Genomic DNA, 21291 nt, shown 5'->3' on the forward strand with positions numbered 1-21291 from the left:
TTAAAAGGTCAGTCATGCTCTGAAGTTATTGAACTCAATGTTCAGTCCACAAGGCTGTAGAGTGCCTAATCGAAAGATCAGGTGTTGCTCCTCGAGCTTGCATTGATGTTCACTGGAACACACCAAAGACAGAAATGTTGGCATGAGAGCTGGGGGGAGTGTTGAAATGGCAAGCAACCGGACGCTCGGGGTCATGTTTTTGGACTGTGTGGAGGTGTTCAGCAAAATGATCTGCGTTTGGTCTCCCCAATGTAGAGAAGACTGCATTGTGAGCAGCGAATACAATATACTAGTTGGGAAACCACCTGACTTTCAGCAACAACAACAAGCCTTTCTGAGAAACCACCTGATTTCCAGCTCAATAAACAACAGAGAACTTTGGACACCTGGAGAAGTTGTTTACAAATAAGTGCCAGGTCGAGATTGATCGAGGTCAAAAGGTTAACCTCCTATTGTCGGTTTCGCTTTTGAATTGTTTTGAGTTGGGGTTGAACTGTATAAAAAGGGAGAGAACTTCCAAGGAAGAGAATTCCCAAGGAAGGAGAGAAGACCACAACTCAGCTCAGCTTTCCAGCACCTCTCTAAAAGACCCTGAGAAGTCCATTGTGACAACTCATCTCGTCACCTGTATTTGAAGGAAAGCCTGTTAAATTAGTTCTCAACACCGCCTGAAAAGAACTGTTCTAAAAGATCCCAGTGACCCTTCTACGTGTATTCGGAGGCTAGACTGTACGCCAGTTTTGGAACACAACATATCTCATCTGATGTTTCTTCAAGAATGAGCAAGTATTCAGCCTGTTTTTTTTTTGTCTGCAATAGAGCTCTAAAAACAAAAATCCCGTTATTTTTTCTGGTTAACTGGTGTATGATTGTGTGTGTGTGTGTGTGTGAGTGTGAGTGTGAGAGAGAGTGAGGGGGCGAAGGTAAAAAGGGAACTTTAATATCTCAATCTGTGTGTTTATACTTTACTTCATTACTGGTTAAGACTTGTTTTATAATAAACTGATAGTTTTGTTGTTTAAGAAACCTGGTTGGTGTGTTTTATTCTGGGATTAAAAATAGAGTCTATGATTGACCGTATCGGTAAGTGGGAAAAAATTTAAATATATGTTGTGACCCGAGGAGAAGTGGAACTAGAATAAACAGTGCACTTCTCCCATCTCGGTCGTAACAATAGGCGAACAGAAGATTAAGAGGAGATTTGATAGAGATTTTCAAAATCATGAGGGGTCTGGACAGAACAGATAGGGAAAAACTGTTCCTGTTGGCAGAAGGATCAAGAACCAGAAGACACCAATTTAAGGTAACTGGCAAAAGAAGCAATGGTGACATGAGGAAAAACATTTTTCATGCAGTGTGTGGTTAGTATCTGGAATCCACTGTCTGAGAGTGTGGTGGAGGCAGATTCAATCATGGTGTCGAAAGAGAATGGGATAATTATCAGAAGCAGGGCTATGGGGAAAAGGTGGAGGAGTGGGATGAGGTGAATTGCTCTTCCAGAGAGCTGGCATGGACATGACAGGTCAAATGGTCTCCTTCTGTGCTGTAACCATTCTATGATTATACAGGGTAGATGTGGAATGTTTCCACTTGTGGGAGAATCTAAAACTGGGGACCATAAATACAAGACAGTTACTAAAGAATCTAATAGGAAAATGAGGAGAAATTTCTTTACTCAGAGCGGTTAGAATGTGGAACTGTCTACCACAGGGTTGAGGCAAATAGCTTAGATACTTTCAAAAGGGGAGACAGTGGCATGGTGGTAATGTCACTGGACTGGTAATCCAGAGGTTCAGGCTAATGCCCTAGGAACATGTGTTCAAACCCCAACATGGCAGCTGGTGGATTAGTTAATAAAAATCTGGAATTGAAAGCTAGGCTCAGTGATGGTGCCATGAAACTGTCATCGATGGTGGTAAAAACCCATCTGGGTAAATAATACCCATTAGGGAAGGAAATCTGCTGTCCTTACCTGGTCTGGCCTACAAATGACTCTTTAATTATTAATTAATTGAATTTAAATTCCATCAGCTGTCGTGGTGGGATTTGGATCAGTGTCTCTACAGCATTAGCCTGGGCTTCTGGATTACTAGTCCAGTGACATTACCACTACGCCACTGTCTCCGTGCACAACACATCAAGTGCAAATGTGTGGCGCACAGCCTCACGCTATTAAACAATGTAACACAGCAGCGAAAAATTACTGGAATTGGTGTATAGCATCAACACTGCGTCCTTCATTGAAGTATGAAAAAGTTCTTCAAATTCTGCTGGCATTTTCTTTTTCTCTCTGTTCAAGACCCCTCACTAGCACAATGGATGGTCAAACACCTGATACAAGATTAAAACGATCAACAATAACATCCTGGTAACCAAGGATCACGTTAGATTTGCACCATTGAACCTCGAGTTTCACATATAAAGTTCCTCGGTCATTTGTACATAACTCAAGCTGGTGATCAGAACCAATCTTAGCGCTTAAACAGTGTTTATCTACCCAAGCGTTAACAGTGCTAGAAGCAGCCCTTTCCAAACCTCCAGGCCCACAGAATCCAAGGAGAAATCAGTGAGTGAGAAATATGTGGAAATATGACTGGATTTCCAGTGCCTGGAGATTGTAGTTTGGATACTCCTAACACTCTAGGCCTTAAGCTCTGAAATTCCTTCCCTAAACCTGTCTGCCTTTCCTCCTTCAGGATGCTGTTTAAAGCCTACCTCTTTGACCAAGCTTTGGTCACCTGTACTAATATTTCCTTGTGGCTTGCTGTCAAATTTAGTTTGATAATGCTCCTGTGAAGCACCTTAGGACATTTTACTTCATGATGCTATATAAATGCAAGTTGTTGATATGAACTAATACAGGAAATATTGCAAGAGGATCTTGGGCAATGACTAAGGCAAGTAAACCACAAGGTTCCTTTTCAGGCCCAATATAGGCAAAAGGCGGGGCTAAAGAGTGGCGAGTCGAAGAGACTTAGGTGTTGGCAGGAAAAAAGACAGAAGCACAAGGAGAGAGCCAACTGTGTAACAGCCCCGACAACCAATTTTATCTGCCGCACCTGTGGAAGAGTCTGTCACTAGAATTGGCCTTTATAGCCACTCCAGGCGCTGCTCCACAAACCACTGACCACTCCAGGCGCTTACCCATTGTCGCGCGAGACAAGGAGGGCAAAGAAGAGAAGAAGAAGATAGGCAAGAGTGGTTGGGATCAGCACAGCAAGTCATGGAACTTACACTAAGGAAAGTCTTTGTTTCAATCAGCAGCGATCTAACAATCAGTTCAACAAGAGGGGAACATTATTTGGGGCAGACTGGACACCATGACACCGGGAGGATAGAAACCAGAGGAAAATGGACAAACAGCAATATGCAAAGAGGAAGGGACAGGAGCATCTGGGGCAGGACCAAGAATAACCCCTCCTCACCCCCTGCCCCCCCCCACAAATATTGTTAAAGAGAAACACAGGACCAGTTGACTTCAATCACTGCAGTTAACGATAGCTGCAAGTTATTAATGTTCAGTGGAAACTCAAAATTGACATTATGCTACATACAAACTTATTCCTCCTTCCCAAAGAAAAAGTGCGTGCATATGGTTTTTAAAAAAGTAGCAACTGTTAATTTGGTACATGACAAAATAGGGTGCAATGATTGAGTTGATTGGCCCGGGTTATGATGAAGATAAATTAGCCTTAGTTCTCATTTCTTTTTCTCTGTTAGAAACCCCTCACTAGCACGATAGATGGTCAAACATCTGATACAAGATTAAACCGATCAACAATAACATCCTGGTAACCAAGGGCTACGTTAGATTTGCATCATTGAACCACAAGTGTCACATATAAAGTTCCTCATTCATTTGTACATAACTCAAGAAGCTAGTGACTCTTGCTTAGAAACTGCATGTTTATGGTACACTTGGAGGATCAGGCTTGGATCTGACCACTTCCAGAGTCAAATAACCTGCTAGCCCTCACTACCTAGGGTCACATGAAAAATAAATTCAGCTGGCTGGATAGTGGCTGGGTATCAGAGCTCTGCGAACTCCAGGAAGAAGCATGCCTATCGGGGAAAAAAAATCAATGAGGTGTTTCTTTACCCAAAAAGAGCGGTAAGAACATGGAACTCGCTATTACAAGGAGTAGTTGAGGCAAATATTATAAATGTAATTAAAGGGAACTGCATAAGCACATGAGGGAGAAAGAAATAGAAGGGTATGCTGATAAGATTAGATGAAGAAAGGTGGGAAGAGGCTCATGTGGAGCATAAAAGCTGGCACAGACCAGTTGGGCCGACTGGCCTGTTTTTGTGCTGTAAGCTCAATGTACTGTATGTAATATGTACAGGTTTATAATGAGCTAATCACAGCATTGGTATAAATCTCACTGTTATCTGATGTATATGTGTCATGGACCAACAACCCAGAGGTTGTGTGTTCAAATCCCATCACAGCACAAGGGGTGAAATACTGACCATAAAAGGATTGTTCTTTCAGGGAACCTACCACCCCCTACCCCATCTGGCTTTCATGTGACTCCAGTCCTGCACTCTGTTTCAATGTGCTCTGAAGTGGCCTAGCAAGTCACTCAGCTGTAATCAAGGATAGGCAATAAATCTAACCTAGTCAGTCTTGCCTCCCGCTGAGACCAACATAAACAAATCCATCATACTAGCTGATTAGGAATATAAATATATCATCTAGGTCTACATGATTTGACAGATTGATGTCACACCTGTTTCAAAGCATCTTCAATTAAGCTTTTCTGAAAGCGAGCAGTCTTCTCCCCTCAGCCCACCCTAATAAATAGCTCAGTACATCCTCAAACTTTGTCCCTTTAAAGACAAGAGGAGATTTCTTGTCTCCGAGCAAACCTGCTGACAGTAAAAAGGTGCAAACTTCACTTTGACTGCAGTATTTTTAAATAGAGTAAAAATGGGAGAAACCACAGGCTAAATAACACTTCCATTTTTCTCACACAGGCCATGTTACAGGAGCTTCTTTTAGGACTTGATAAAGGAACTGTGCAGAACATTAAGCAGAGCTTCAGATGCTTGCACTGGACTGCAAAGCTCTGACAGATTGCTAGAACTGGATCCTTCGGTGGATTTAAAAAAAAAAGATTTTTAGATATACAGCACTGAAACAGATGGGGAAGAGCCTGATAAGGACAGGAAGGTTCATATCCAAAATCACAAGGAGGTAAGTGAACCAAATCATGTCTCAGTGGCTATCACTCTTGCCTCTGAGTCAGAAGGTTGTGGGTTCATGTACCACTCCATAGATTTGAGTAACATGTCCATTTTCTACACAGATGCCTCTTTTAATTGGGCCCTTAAGGAGACACTGGGTTACTGCAGTGTCATCTAAAAATGTATCCTTTTTTTAAAAAAAGAGCTGCACAGCTAATAAACATGCAATTCGTACAAAATACTAAACACTCGAGTCCCTGCGGTTCCCACCACTTGTGGAAGGCCTCAAGCACACCAGCGGACACCGCGTACTCCTTTCCAGGGCTACCTGGGCACAGTCAAAGCCGCAGAAGAGACAGGAAGCCAGAGTGACCTCCCTCATGGGTCGTGTCCAACCTGGACCTCTGGATGGCCAGGCCCAGGAGCAGACCCACGCGGAGACCCTCCAACTTGCCCACACCCCTCCGCACCATATATCAAAGATCAGGATCCTTTCAGATGCTGACTCACCTACTGAGTGCTGCCTGCATCGGCAGCATTTTTCTCTTTACCCAAGTGTCTTTGGGATTCTTAATAATACCTGTCAGAAATCATCGCCCCACTGAGATTCCATTCAAAAACAAATCCAAAAATGAAGTAGATGCCATCTGCTGGTGATTTAATCAGTTAGCTTTGGGGTTTTTTTCTCTGAAGAAACAATTTAAACTGCCTCTCATTTCCAGCTGCTTATTTTTAATGGATTGAAATCTTTCCTGGATGAAGTCCAGTCATTGTAGATCTGATTTGTTTTATATAACACGTAGCGGCTTGTCCTTTAATCCCAGGATTAGCTTCTTAAAATAGATGTTTCCCTCCAAATTGCAATTCATCAGCTGCATTCAAGAACGACTGGCTGACTGTTTTATAAGATGGAGCTGCTCTTAGATGCTGGAAATCACGGTGTACATACACCAATCCTGAATAATATGTGGTTTTAGTCATTTTAGGCAACTGGGGCTGTTAGAAAGAATTAAATGAATTTACCACACCAGAACACCAAGCCGAAAGCTATTATAAATCATATACCACAAGCCCTTCTCTCTTCAGTAACATGTCTAATTGAATTCTTGATTAATTACAGTGAACAGTTTACACAATCACTCATCAGTTTGATCATCATCCTGAAAAATTCAGTTAGGTCACCTCAAAGTCTTCCCTTTAAAAGGCCTCACTTTCTTGTTCTTTCTTCTAAGTTAGATTCCTGGTGTTATACCTAATGATCTGTGTCCAGTTAATACTAAAACACACCTTCATACATTGATAACATGGTGTATACTGTACAACACGTAGCCAGCAGAAAAAAGCCTTGCATTTATGCAGCACATCTCTGAAACGTCTCAGTGTTTCACATAGTCAATTTCTCTGAAGTGCAGTCATTGGTATATACACAAACAGCACTGTGGATGGACCTACAGTGGGTGTACTGCAGAGGGTCAAGGAGGCAGCTCACCACCACCTTCTCAAAGGCAATTAAGGATGGGCATAAATGCTGCCTTGCCAGGAATACACACATCCCATGAACGAATTATTTAAAAAAAAAGATACTCAAAATAGATTGATGGAGAAGAGTTGAAAGGCTTTAGCTTGGTTCAGAGGACCACTTCAATAACAACCTATTTACTTGTACACAAAACATATTTAAAATTTCAGATATGATATCCTCTGTCAATATTGTGAGTGAGTGTAGTGTCTTATTTGCACATCCAGGCAGTCTGTAAATGTCTGTAAGCAAGTAAAAAGGATTATATTGATATTTTTTGAATTCAGAGAGTCAGTGCCTAGACCAGTGTAAGGCTCACTGCCCAGATCAGTTATGGATCACTGAGACTGGGTCAGAGTCAGTGCCCACACCAGTCGATGGGTCAGAGAGTCACTGTCCAGACCAGTGAAAGGGTCAATGTGACCAGGTCAGAGAGTCAGTGGCCAGACCAGTCAATGGATCATTGTGACTGGGTCAGAATCACTGCCCAGACATGTCAATGAGTCACTGTGACTGTGTCACAGAGTCACTGCCCAGACATGTCAATGAGTCACTGTGACTGTGTCACAGATTCACTGCCCAGACCAGTCGATTGTTGATTGTGACTGGGTCACAGATTCACTGCCCAGACCAGTCGATTGTTGATTGTGACTGGGTCACAGATTCACTGTGCAAACCGGTCAATGTTTCGCTGTTTCACCCATCACCACAAATTGAAGATTAGGTTTTCAGAAGATTACACAGGAATCCAATAAGGGTTTAGGTTAAACTCTGAAAGTGGATCGAGTGTGAGGTTTCCCTACACCCTGTGCACAATCCTCCTGAGCAGCAACAGAAAAACAGAACAACTCTTACTTTTCAGCAGGAAGTATTTTTTTAATAAATGTGCGTTCCTGATTAGTGAAGAAACTGGCAAAATATCGACCCTGGCATAAATCTGCATAGAGGGTGGGAGCAGAGATAGAGAGAGGTTGTGGGGAGGAGGGGGAAGAAATATTGTGGCTGTATGTAAGAAGATTGGGGAAAGAATGTACATGAGAGATGCTGAGAAAAACAACTCTGTGCATATGAGGAATGAGGGAGACACACTGCGATTGAGTGAGGGACAAGGGTGATGCGCTATGAGTGCGAGTGAGGGGTGAGGGAGACACGCTGCAAGCGTGAGCAGGGATGAGAATGACACACTGCGAGTGTGAGCGAGGAAGATGTGCTGCAAATGTGGGCGAGGGAGACACGCTGCGAGTGTGAGCGAGGGGTGAGGATGACGTGCTGAGTGAGAGCGAGGGACAAGGGAGATGTGCTATGAGTGCGAGTGAGGGGTGAGGGAGACATGCTGCAAGCATGAGTGAAGGGTGAGGGAGACATGCTGCAAGCATGAGCGAGGGGTGAGGGAGATGCGCTGTGAGTGTGAGCGAGGGGTGAGGATGACACGCCGTGAGTGTGAGCGAGGGGTGAGGGAGACACACTGCGAGTAAGAGCGAGGGACAAGGGAGATGTGCTATGAGTGCGAATGAGGGGTGAGGGAGGCACACTGCAAGCATGAGTGTGGGTGAGGGAGACGCACGGTGAGTGTGAGCAAGAGAGACGCACGGTGAGTGTGAGCACGAGTGAGGGATGAGTGAGATGCTCTCTTGCTCATTAACATGCTTGTGATTAATAGCATTTGGTGAGACAGGAAGCTGCAGCTCCACCGATAAGAGGGTCCATTAGGAGATGAAGTACTGTAGAGATGTCTTTGGCTGAAATCTAGTCATCCTGAAACAGCAGGAAAGCAACAGGTTAGCTTTTAAGGCACAGTGCTGAAGAGCAGCCATCAGGGTACTATATATTTCCTTAAGATCCTTAAATGAGCGGTGATCATGAATTTGGTAATGACACTTGACCACCCCTGTCGAGTAAAGCTCCCCCACCCACCACCCAAAGACCCGCCTGAGGAGCCAAGAGATCCTGTGCTCAGCTGGGGATTGCAAAACCCGGGCTGGTGAACCCAGAACTCCCTGTACACCATCTGAGCAACGTAGACCCTTCCACCCTCACACAGAGCAACACAGAGACCTCTCCTAGAGCTCAGAGTCTGCGCCCCTTAGCCAGTAATGAGTGTTGGAACCCCTGCCCCACCATACGAGCCACAAGCTAGATTAGTAACAACACTGCTGCACTGACACTACTCACCCATTCATCATCATCCACCCCCTCAAATGAGTCCTGAGGTAGGGGATCGTCCAGGTTCCCGAGCTTTGCCACCATGGCATTCAGCAGCTGGAAGGGGAGAAGAGGATGAGGCACTGCTCACACTGTCACCTGCTCAACAGAGACCAGCCTGACACTCCTCGACACAAGGCATGGCCCTTACATACCAACTGGTTTTATTAATCCTCTCCCAATTCGATAGGGAATGGCAGCATCTCAGCAACAATTGTCTCACTGATGCATCATAGTCTCTAACACTGGGCTTTGTTACACAGGAACATGAGGAGGCCATTCAGCCACTTGCACCTTAGACAGGAACAGGAGAAGGCCACTCACCCCCTCAAACTTTTTCTGCCATTCAGTTAGATCATGGCTGATCTGAACCTCAACTCCACTTAGCCGCTATATCCTTTGCTATCTTTACCTAACAAAAACCTACCGAACTCAGTTTTGAAAATTTCAATTCACTGCCAGAATCCACAGCCTTGTGGGGAAGAGAGTTCCAGATTTCCACCACCCTTGTGGTCAATCTCATTGTGACCATCTATTCAAGGCACTGGACACTCTGAATAAACCATTCTCCAGTGTGAGACACGAGGGGAAACCACCTGGGGTAGGAGAGGTGACTGCAGGTCAGTCTGTGATATAGTAGAGCAGAAACAGGTCACATGGCATCCATATCGCTTCTTTAAAGAAGCAATAACAACAACTTGTATTTATATATCTGTTGGAGTTTTTTTGAATAGATAAGGGAACCAGTGGATGTGGTATATTTAGATTTTCAGAAAGCTTTTCATAAGGTTCCACATAAGAGGTTAGTTTACAAAATTAGAGCATATGGGTATAGGAGCAAAATACTGTGGCTGCTGGAACTCTGAAATGAGAACAGAAAGTGCCAGAAATACTCAGCAGGTCTGGCAGCATCTGTGTAGAGACAAATAGAATTTACGTTTCAGGCCAGTTCTGATGAAGGGTCACAGACCTCAAACATTAATTTTGTTTCTCTCTGCACAGATGCTGCCAGACCTGCTGAGTATTTAGAGCACGTGGGATTGGGGGGGTGGGGGGAATATACTGGCATGGATTGAGAACTGATCAACAGACAGAAAACAGACAATAGGAATAAATGGGTCATTTTCAGGTTGGCAGGCTGCGACTAGTGGGGTACTGCAAGGATCAGTGCTTGGGCCCCAGTGATTCACAATCTATATTAATGATTTGGAAGTGGGGACTAAATGTAATATTTCCAAGTTTGCAGATGACCCAAAACTAGGTGGAAGTGTGAGTTGTGGGGAGGATGCAAAGACACTTCAAGGGGATTTGGAGAGGCTAAGCGAGTGGGCAAAAATTTGGCAGATGGAATACAATGTGGAGAACTGTGAGGTTATTCACTGTGGTTGGAAAAACAGGAATACAGAGTATTTCTTAAATGGTGAGAAGCTGGGAAGTGTTGATCTTCAAAGGGACTTGAGTGTCCTTGTTCATGAATTACTGAAAGCTAACATGCAGGTACAGCAAGCAATTAAGAAGGCAAATGGTATCTTGGCTTTTATTACAAGAGGATTTGAGAATAGGAGTAAAGATGTCTTACTACAATTATACAGAGCCTTGGTGAGACTGCACCTGGAGTATTGTGTGCAGTTTTGGTCTCCTTACCTAAGGAAAGATATACTTGCCATAGAGAGAGTGCAATGAAGGTTCACCAAACTAATTTTGGGGATGGAGGGATTGTCCTATGAGGAAAGATTAAATAGATTGGGTCTATATTCTCTGGAGTTTAGAATAATGAGAGGTGATCTCATTCAAACATAAAAAATTCTTACAGGGCTCGACAGGGTAGATGCAGGAAGGATGTTTCCCCTGGCTGGGGAGTCTAGAATCAGGGGACACAGTCTCAGAATAAGGGGCAGGCCATTTAGGACTGAAATGAGGAGGAATTTCTTCAGTCAGAGGGGAATCTTTGGAATTCTCTGCCCCAGAGGGCTGTGGAGGCTCAGTCGTTGAGTATGTTCAAAACTGAGATTGATAGGTTTCCACATATTTAAAACATCAAGGCATAGAGGGATGGTGCAGGAAAATGGTGTTGAAGTAGACGATCAGCCATGATCTCATTGAATGGTGGAGGGGGTTTGAAGGGCTGAATGGCCTCCTCCTGCTCCTATTTCTTATGTTCTTTAATGTCCCAGGTGCTTCACAGGAGTGTTATCAAACAAAATTTGACACCAAGCCACATAAGGAGATATTAGGGCAGATGACCAAAAGCCTGGTCAAAGAATTAGGTTTCAATGAGTGTCTTAAAAGAGGAGAGAGATAGAAACTGAGAGGTTAGGGCCTAGGCAGCTGAGGGCATGGCCGCCAATCGTGGAGCGATTCAAATTGGGGATGCTCAAGAGACCAGAATTGGAAGAGCACTGAGTTAGAGAAAGGAGAGAAAGAAAGTCAGATGAGAGAGAAAGCAAGGTAGTTAGAGTGAGCAAGAGTCACTTAGTTGACAGCAACAGAGGAGGACAGACTGAATGAGAGGAAGAGTGAAACAGAGTGAGAAGGAGACAGACTGAGAGGAGGAAGTGAAGCAGAGATGGATATATACACATCTTGAAGTAAAAATTACCTCTTCCTTTTTCTCCTCATCTGTTTTCTCTTCTAGGTAGAAAGCTGAGGGTTTATATTTCTTGACTGGGGCCTCTTTAGGGGCTGCACTCACTGAAGAACAAACACACCATTAACATCAGGCTCTGCAACTCCTGAGTTCACAGGTATCAGAAACTCCCTCCATGACAGTCACAGATAGGAAGCACAGCACAGGTCTGCATCTCCAGCCAACACCTTACAAAGAAAAGCCCATCATTACTCCTTACCCCTGTCTCAGTGCAGGGCAGGTACATATAACTAGTATTCTATAATTAGCAGAGGGATGAGAATTGGTGGTGGGGGAGGAGGGTCCCTTTGTAGCACTGATACAATGACTGTATGTGGTGTATAGGGGAGGGGGGAATGGAAGAGAAATATCCTTTGTCAAATAGGTAGGAATGTTTGGGTGTTTGTTTGAACATGTGTACTGGATACATGTGCATGGAGTAGGGAAGGGGGAAGGAGGTTGTTCTGCACTATCCAACTGAAGCAGTGAGTGGAGGAGGGTCTCCTGCTACATAACTGAGACAGTGTGTACATTAATGAATGCTGAGTCTGTGCAGGGCTCTAGTTAGAGGACAGTGTGTGGAGGGAGGGGAAGGGTGTGGACAGTAGAGAGCGAGTATAATCTTTTGTTTGTGTCCCAAGGCACCTTTAGACTCAGGAGCTCGGCACAGACGTGATGGGCCAAATGGCCTCCTTCCATGCTGTAAATTTCTATGATTCTAGGTTAACATGTGCTTACTAATGGAAAAGGCGACACAGATACCTGGGGTCATGCCTTCAGGCTTCAGGCTCATCTTCTTGTGATGTCCATTGGAGCCGGCAAGCCAGGCAGAAGCTGAGAGCACTGGTCTCCACCACACAGTGGTGTCAGGGAATACATCATCCTGGAAAAATTCTTTCTGTGAAGCAAGCAGAGAAAAGGAATGAGATGAGAAATATCTGTAAGGAAAAGGAAATTGCTGAGATGAGTCATAGAAATAGAAATTGACTGAATCAGCTCAGCATCTAACACTCACACCGGACTGGGATACACTGGGGCCAGTCCAACACTCACACCAGACTGGGATACACTGGGGCCAGTCCAACACTCACACCGGACTGGGATACACTGGGGCCAGTCCAACACTCACACCGGACTGGGATACACTGGGGCCAGTCCAACACTCACACCGGACTGGGATACACTGGGGCCAGTCCAACACTCACACCGGACTGGGATACACTGGGGCCAGTCCAACACTCACACCGGACTGGGATACACTGGGGCCAGTCCAACACTCACACCGGACTGGGATACACTGGGGCCAGTCCAACACTCACACCGGACTGGGATACACTGGGGCCAGTCCAACACTCACACCGGACTGGGATACACTGGGGCCAGTCCAACACTCACACCGGACTGGGATACACTGGGGCCAGTCCAACACTCACACCGGACTGGGATACACTGGGGCCAGTCCAACACTCACACCGGACTGGGATACACTGGGGCCAGTCCAACACTCACACCGGACTGGGATACACTGGGGCCAGTCCAACACTCACACCGGACTGGGATACACTGGGGCCAGTCCAACACTCACACCGGACTGGGATACACTGGGGCCAGTCCAACACTCACACCGGACTGGGATACACTGGGACAGTTGTTTGCTGATGTTCATACTGGAGTCAGTGTAAAAGAGTATTTCACGCCTGAACTCAGCCCTCTTAAGTGTCAATTACCTGCGTCAAACCCACTGCACCGTCTGGTCAGGGACCTTGGTCCTGATGGACATGATCTCTTGCACCAAACAATTAAGCCATACAGGACTTATTGTACCCGCCCCTGTGCCAGTGTCAGTCCGAGCCAGCCCAAAGCTCCCACATTTCCAAGACAACGCTGAACCTCTCACCTTAACTCGTGGAACTTTGAAAACAATGGACTCTAAAGAGTTGTGCCCCAGACGTAAGGCTCGTGCAACCTCCACCTCCCTCACATTGCATTCAGTCTTTGGTAGGAAGCACAGTCCCTGGAGAGGTTCAAATAAAGATGGCGACTTAGATTATACAAGGTCACAGTGCAGTGTGTAGCTTGTCCAAGGGAGAAAATGAGCCTTTTCCATCTCCTCTTTGTAGCAGACCTCTAATCCTAGCCGCTAATTCCATTTCACCCTCTGCACACCCTATCCCACCTTCCCCACTCCCAAAATCGTTACAATGCAGAAGGAGGCCATTCGGCCCATTTTGTCTGCACCAGCTCTCCGAAAGAGCAATTCACTCAGTCCCATTCCCTCGCCTTCTCCCTGTAACCCTGCACATTCTTCCTTTTCATATAACAGTCTAATTCCCTTTTGAATGCTTCAATTGAACCTGCCTGCATCATATTCTCAGGCAGTGCATTCCAGACCTTAACCACTCGCTGTGTGAAAAAGTTTTTGCTTTTGTCACTTTTGCTTCTCTTATCAAATACTTTAAATCTGTGCCCTCTCGTTCTCAATCCTTTCACAAGTGGGAAATTTCTCCCTATCTACTCTGTCCAGACCCCTCATGATTTTGAATACCTCTATCAAATCACCTCTCAGCTTTCACTTCTCCAAGGAAAACAGTCCTAACTTCTCCAATCTATCTTCATAACTGAAATTCCTCATCCCTGGAATCATTCTCATGAATCTTTTCTGTACTCTCTCCAATGCCCTCACGTCTTTCCTAAAGTGCAGCGTCCAGAACTGAATGCAGTACTCCAGCTGAGGCCGAACTAGTGTTTTATACAAGTTCAACATAACTTCCTTGCTCTTGTACTCTATGCCCCTATTAATATAGCCCAGGATACTGCTTTATTAACTGCTCTCTCAACCTGTCCTGCCACCTTCAATGACTTATGCACATATACACCTAGGTGCTTCTGCTCCTGCACCCCCTTTAGAATTGTACCCTTTATTCTATATTGTCTATGTTCTTCCTACCAAAATGAATTACTTCACATTTCTCCCCCTTTTCCCAAGCTCACCTGCGCAATTCCCCTCCCATTTTCCTGTGCTCATCTTCATGGTGTCCTTTTCCTCCTCATTGTAAAACATTCTGAGACACTGTTCTGCTTGCAGAGAGCACTGTATAAATCTAATTTCTTACCTCCGCGTTTATATGACTCCAGCATTATACTCAAGAATTATAAGTGGGGCTGAAGGGTCCTGCTCTCTGGAGCCCCTCCCCCTATCCCATTCCTACCCCAACACAGTGGCTGGGTTAATGGGTACTGACCCATGTGCAGCTATAGGATTCTGACTGGTCGCTGATTAATCCTGCAGAAGGAAGTAGCGCTAAAAGGATGAAGGAAGCATTAAACTCCCATCCTCAGATCCCACATTTTATCTCAGAAACCAGTTGGTGGAATAGCCAAGAATGGGTCTGCAAACATTTGAAAACTAAATAAAATGACCCGTGACTGTATCAGAGATACGAACAGCAACCAAAACTTTCAGTTCAGCTTTTCGGGTTATCGCTCCTGGCCTGAGCCCCTGCATGTTCCCCAACTGTTCCACCAGCTCCATTTATGGGGAATCACCTGTCCTCATCACTCCCCACACAGAGGACCCACCCTCAGTTACACATGGCCCAAAGTGACTGTCTGATACCCCGAGTGAGAGGATGGGGCAAGGTGGGGTATAGGTCGGGTTGACTGTGTCATTAGAAAAGAGAACTGTAGCACAGCTTCATTCCTACCTTGTGTGGCTCGGTTGAATTGAAACTGTTGCACTGCAGGAAGTAGGGATCTTCAGTCTGAATCTCGTAGATATGGACCCTGGTATCACCCTGTAGGAGAGCTGCATCATTAGTTATCAAGGAAGAGGCAGCGTAGCCTGACAAGTAGCAACCCAGTCCAGTCGCCCAGCAACCCGTTGTTCAGCAACCCAGTCACGCAGCAACCTATTCATTGAGGAATCAGAGGCCAGAGAGGGAGAGAGAGAGGCCATGGCAATCCACTGCGGTGGCAAGGATATAGTGCTCCGATACTGACCTTGCCGGTGAGATAGACGGTGTTGGTGTCATTGTCGTAGAAAGGAATGAGGGTGGACGGCGCTGCGTTGATGTCAGTGGTTGCCAACGGTCCTGACGCCAGGGACTGCACGTCATAGAGGTAGATCAGCCGGTCACTGCGGCTGCAACACAAAGCATGGAGCAGTCAGGGTGAATCCTCAGAGGACTCAGATTTTACTGGCGGTTATAGTTTACGGGGTCTGTTAGAGGGAGTGTGGCAGTTGCAAAGTCCAGCTCCCAATCTCAAGCCAGTAACTGAAGTCACTGCTGCTCCAATAATCCCATGTGGTCCCAGACATGTCTGTGAGCACTGTTCTAGATTTCAAATTTGATCCCACTGCAGTGGGACCATCCTGTGGCTGTGCAAGTGATACAATCAGTCACATTACAGCAAGAAGGCAAATAGACCCAGACAAGCACAATAAAGCTACCCACCCTATCTTCTCCATAATCCACCCACAGCTTCATCCACCTATATCCAATCTACACCTTGTTGGCCATGGCTCAGTGGGTAGAACTCTGGCCTCTGAATCAGAAGGTTGAGGGTTCAAGTCCCACTCCAGACACATAAGCACATAACCCAGGCTGACTGTCCAGTGCAGTATTGAGGGAGTGTTGCAGTGTTGGCAGTGCTGTCGTTTGGATGAGACATTAAGCCGAAGTCTCATCTATCCTCTAAAGTGAATGTAAAAGATTCCAGGACACGATTTTGAAGAGCAGAGGAGTTCTCCCCAGTATCCTGGCCAATATTTATACTTCTATCAACATCCCGAAAACAGATGATCTTGTCATTACCACATTGTTTGTAGGAGCTTGCTTTGCACACATTGGTTGTCACTTTTCCTACAATCCAGTGACTAGACTTCAAAAACACCTAAAGCATTTCAGGATGTCCTGAGGTTGTGAAAGGCTCTATAGAAATCCAAGTCTTCCTTTACTTTCATCCCAGTCCCACTGATATTGCCCAACCCTAAGACACCTTTCTGTTATTTCTTGCTTACCTGTTGAAGCCAGATATCAGTAGGTACCGCGCATTGTTCATCCACAAGATCCGCGCCCCCCGACTGCCTGCAGGTCCTGGTCCTTCCTGCAAACAGAAACCAGGAGTGTAATCGGTACCAACACAGGTACCATGCAATTCTGAGTCCGTGCACATATGTGAAGAGAGAAAAACGACGCAAAGCTTAAACGGAAACACAGACAGTATGGGTCTACATGCTGCTGGGTGCTATGTGAGAAAGCGGTAATTACCTGCATTGGGTTGACTGAATGCCGAGGATCATACACTCGAACTTTGCCGTCTTTGCTAACTGTTGCCAGTTGCTGCCCATCGGGGCTCCAGGACAGGCTGAAGATCTGGCAAAGAGCAAATAAAACTTTTTAAAAAGTGAGAGAAAGAGAGAGCACAACAGATAAATAGAGTACATGAGAAAAAGAGAAATTAAAAGCGCATGAGTGAAAGAGAGTCCGAGAGAAAATCAAGAATAACCTTGGACAAAACACTTGAGATCTGCAGTGGAACTGCAAGCTCTCTCTTGTCACTTGCCGGAGAAACTTAGAATGTCAGATAGTGGCTGCAATGAGTCTTTATGACCCAGAACTGCAATGGAATATTTATACTCACCACAGACCAGGTTAATCCAAAATCACACTCACTTTCACAGACCTAAAGGAACAGAAACTGGGATGGCTGCAGTGCTGTGTCCGGCTCCCCAAATATTTTATGTTTAGCGTACCTGGTCTGTGTGTCCCCTCAGCATGATCTCTTCGTTCCCTGAGCTGAGGTTCCAGATCCTCACAGTCATGTCGTAGGAGGATGAAGCTAAGATATCGGATGCCAGTGGATGGAATCTGATGGAATAGATTTTCTCTGTGTGACCTGGTAGAGAATAGGAACAAAATCTCAGTCAGCACATAGTGACCTGGCAGCGAGCATCCAAAGTACCCCTGTACTCAAAACTGCGGGTACGTAACAATGTTTAGAAACTACAAAGGGCCATTTCCTTTTCAAGCCTGTTACTTTTTCATCATCTCACCATATCCCTATCCCTGAAGCACAGCTAATTGCTGCCTGACTCTATTTATGCTGCCTGTTTCAATCACTTTCTCTGGTAACTGGCGCTGCAATTTTATAATGCTTTAGCTAACAACATTTTGCTTGGCTTCACTCCTCACAACCCAAATTTTACTTTGTGTCCCTGGGTGGAGAGCTAACAGGAGGAGGGGGCTCCATCAACATCCCATCCTTACCCAAGCCCAGTACCTGAGTGCAAGAGACAAGACAATCCCAGCCAGCCTTCTCTCAAGGAGAACAACCACATACCAGGGTCCTGCCAATTCCATTCACTCTACATGATGAAGCAGTGGAACAATGCTGAAGACTTGAGCAATAGAGCTTGTTGCACTCTTTCACTAACTGTTCCATTGCATCTATGACATTGACATCTACCCAATAATGCACACCCGAAGTCTCGCCCCCTCCGCACAGTGCCCCCGCGTTGGCTGTGGTGGGGAAGAGACGGTCGCCCACCTCCTCCTGGAATGTGCCTTTGCAAAGCAGGTGTGGAAAGAGATGCAGTGGTTTTTGTCAAGGTTCATCCCAAGCAGCTCTGTAACACAGGAGTCTGTGTTCTACGGGCTGTTCCCAGGGACGCACACCGAGACAAACATCAACTGCTGCTGGAGGACTATCAATTCGGTGAAAGACGCCCTTTGGTCTGCCCGAAACTTGCTGGTCTTCCAGCGCAAAGAGTTGTCCACCACCGAATGTTGCAGACTGGCACATTCCAAGGTCCAGGACTACGTGCTGAGGGACGCACTAAAGCTTGGGGCAGCCGCAGCAAAGGCTCAATGGGGAAAGACCACAGTGTAAGGTTCCCCCACCAAGCTGGACTGAGGGGCTGGATCCATGGGAAACCCCTCGAACTGTATCGTTAATATTCTCAATTGCTGTAAATGTAAAACTGTAATTGACATGACAATTGTGAAACGGAAGGGTTGGGAAGAAACTCATGACAGTATTGAAGGAAACTGATCTCCCTTGCAATGTTTGTATTTTTTGGTGCTGTTTGGAAACTGTTTGGCAATGTAATTTTTACAGATTTTTATGAATAAAGTATATTTTGGAAATTAAAAAAAAAAAATCTACCCAATAATGTGGAAGATAGGCCAGGTATGTCCTGTCCACAAAAAACAGAACAATTCTAACCCAGTCAATTACCACCCTATCAGCCTCCTCTCAATTACCAGCCACACAATGAAAGACTTATCAGTGCTGCGGCACCTCGCAATGATCATCAGTTTGGGATCTACCAGAACTATCTGGCTACAGAAGGCATCACAGCATTGATCCAGACTGAAAGAGTAACTGCCTTCAACACAGAACCAAATATGGCACCAAGGAGGACAAGCAAAACTGAGTTTCAACAGAGATTAGGGGGGAACCCTCCCATGGGCTGCAGTCATACCTGATGCACAGGAAAATGTCTGTGGTTAGCAGAAACCAATCATTGCAGCCTCAGGACATTGCTGCCAGAGCTCCTTCGGGTAGTATCCTTGGTGCAATCATTTTCAGCTGTTTCATCAAAGACTTTCCTATGTCAAAGACAGCAGTGATGCTGTTCACCAATGGGTCTACAGTTTTCAGCTCCATTAACAGCTCCTCTGATAATGTAGCAGCCCATGCCAGCCTACAGCAGGACCTGTACAACAGCCAGGCTTGGCCTGACACTGGCAGGCAATATTCACACCACATAAGTAACAGACAATGACCATCTCCAACAAGGAAAAGCCAGCCTCCTCCCTGGCCTTCAACAGCACCACAATTGCAGAGTTCCCCACCATTATTCTGGAGTTCACTGTTGACCAGAAAGACCAGTTATGCTGTGGCTACAACAGGACAGTGGTCACTTGCTCACTGCACAAAGCCTCTCCACCACCTACAAGGCTCAAAGCAATGTGCTTCAGCAATGCCCCTCCACTGGGCTCAACATCCATCTGCTCCACCCCCAGCGCATTGTGGCTGCTGTATGTACCCTTTACAGGGTCATAGACGCTAGTCCACTACAGAATTCAATGAGCTTACTCCAAACAGAACCTCCCAGTACTGTGACCAGCACTATCGAGGAGGACAAGTATTAGCAATGTCATGGGAACACCATCAGCTCCATATTCCCCTCCAAGTTGTACACCATCCCGACTTATATAGAAACATAGAAAAATAGGAGCAGGAGTAGGCCATTCGGCCCTGCTCCGCCATTCAAAAAAGATCATGGCTGATCGTCTAATTCAGTACCCTGTTCCCGCTTTCTCTCCTTATCCCTCGAGCCCTTTGGCATTCGGAAATATATCTATCTCCTTCTTGAATATATTTAATGACAGCCTCCACTGCCACTATGACTTGGACATATTGCTGTTCCTTCACTGCCACTGGGTTAAACCCACCAAGTCAGACATCAGCTCCCTGAATCCATGTTGACTTTCCTTTAATACATTCTGTGTTTCAAAGCACTCACCCACTACATGTCTCCAAATTGGTGCACAGACTTTCTCCACAACCTATAATAAACTTACTGGTCTATAGCTTCCAGGTAAACAGTACAGGATATTGCCCTCAGGAATCTCTCAGAGTTCAATCAATTTACAAAAACGGCAGCTGGAGCTTCAATAATAACAGTCTGCATCTCCTTTACGGCTCACAGGACTAAGTTTCCTAGACTATTTCATAACTTCGCCCAGTCTTCCTTTGCCTGCTGTCTTGCTCTTGCTTTGCCAGGCAACTTTACCACCTACCTTTGGCTGAAGATGGTAATGAAATAATTTTAATAACTCTGCTTCCCACCATATCTTTCCCAACTGCAAAGAGACTCACTGCCGATTTATCAGCACTATCTCACCAGGAAGGGTTCTCTCAGGGTCGGAGAGGATTTCTGTGAGACCTCCAGTTGGAACTCTCCAGATTCGGATCTTTGCATCGTCACCAGCTGAAACCAAACAGTCAAACATACACAAGATGTCACACATGCTCGGGAGAATTCCAGTTTCATAGAATCATACAGTATAGAAGGGGGCCATTAGCTCATCGTGCCTGTGCTGGCTCTTTGAAAGAACTATCCATTTAGCCCCACACCCCCCCCACCTCATTCCTGCAAATTGTTTCTTTTCAAGTATCTAATTCTCTGTTGGAAGTTATTATTGATTCTGCTTCCACAGCCCGTTCAGGCAGTGCATTCCAGATCATAAACAACTCACTGCATTAAAAAAAATCCTCATCTTCCAGATGGTTCTTTTGCCACTTACCTTCAATCTGTGACCCTCCTGCCAATGGCAACAGATTTTTTGAGTGATTACATTCACCAGTTAACTGATTCACTGGGCTACTCACAGGGTAACTGCTGGTGACAGGAGAATGTATGTGTGGAAGGACCGGAAATTGAGTTCAGCAGGAGGACTGGCAGCTGTGTCACCTCATCACTGTACATATAAGCACAAACTCAGCGCTCACAGAATCATAGAAATCTGCCTATCGAGTTTACACCAACTCTTTGGAACAGCAATCAAGTTAGTCCCATTCCACTCTTACCCCACAGCCCTGCAATTTTTTCTCCTCTTGGTGGACAAGTCAGACTCACTGGACAAGGCAGGAAATACCTTAGGCCAGTTGTCAGACGAACAGACCACAAATGGAAAACAGGCTGGTTAAAGGGGAGTAGGTAGTTGGGGGAGGGGGGGGGGGG

General features: G+C 45.5%; 1 protein-coding gene across 1 annotated transcript in view; it reads right to left on the minus strand.

Moving 5' to 3' along the window:
- Positions 1-7564: 7564 nt before the first annotated feature.
- Positions 7565-21291, minus strand: part of LOC137383564 (coronin-7-like) — a 145013-nt gene continuing 131286 nt past the window's right edge. The window contains exons 18-28 of the mRNA XM_068056675.1: positions 20452-20538; positions 17293-17435; positions 16808-16912; positions 16558-16643; positions 15537-15678; positions 15242-15331; positions 13435-13551; positions 12300-12435; positions 11511-11602; positions 8882-8968; positions 7565-8464 (exon numbers count right to left, since the gene is read on the minus strand). Of these exons, the coding sequence (XP_067912776.1) occupies positions 8456-8464; positions 8882-8968; positions 11511-11602; positions 12300-12435; positions 13435-13551; positions 15242-15331; positions 15537-15678; positions 16558-16643; positions 16808-16912; positions 17293-17435; positions 20452-20538 (1094 nt within the window). The 3' untranslated portion in view covers positions 7565-8455. The remainder of the gene's footprint in view (positions 8465-8881; positions 8969-11510; positions 11603-12299; positions 12436-13434; positions 13552-15241; positions 15332-15536; positions 15679-16557; positions 16644-16807; positions 16913-17292; positions 17436-20451; positions 20539-21291) is intronic.

This window comes from Heterodontus francisci, chromosome 24 (genome assembly GCF_036365525.1).
Source record: "Heterodontus francisci isolate sHetFra1 chromosome 24, sHetFra1.hap1, whole genome shotgun sequence".
NCBI classification, from domain to species: Eukaryota; Metazoa; Chordata; class Chondrichthyes; order Heterodontiformes; family Heterodontidae; genus Heterodontus; species Heterodontus francisci.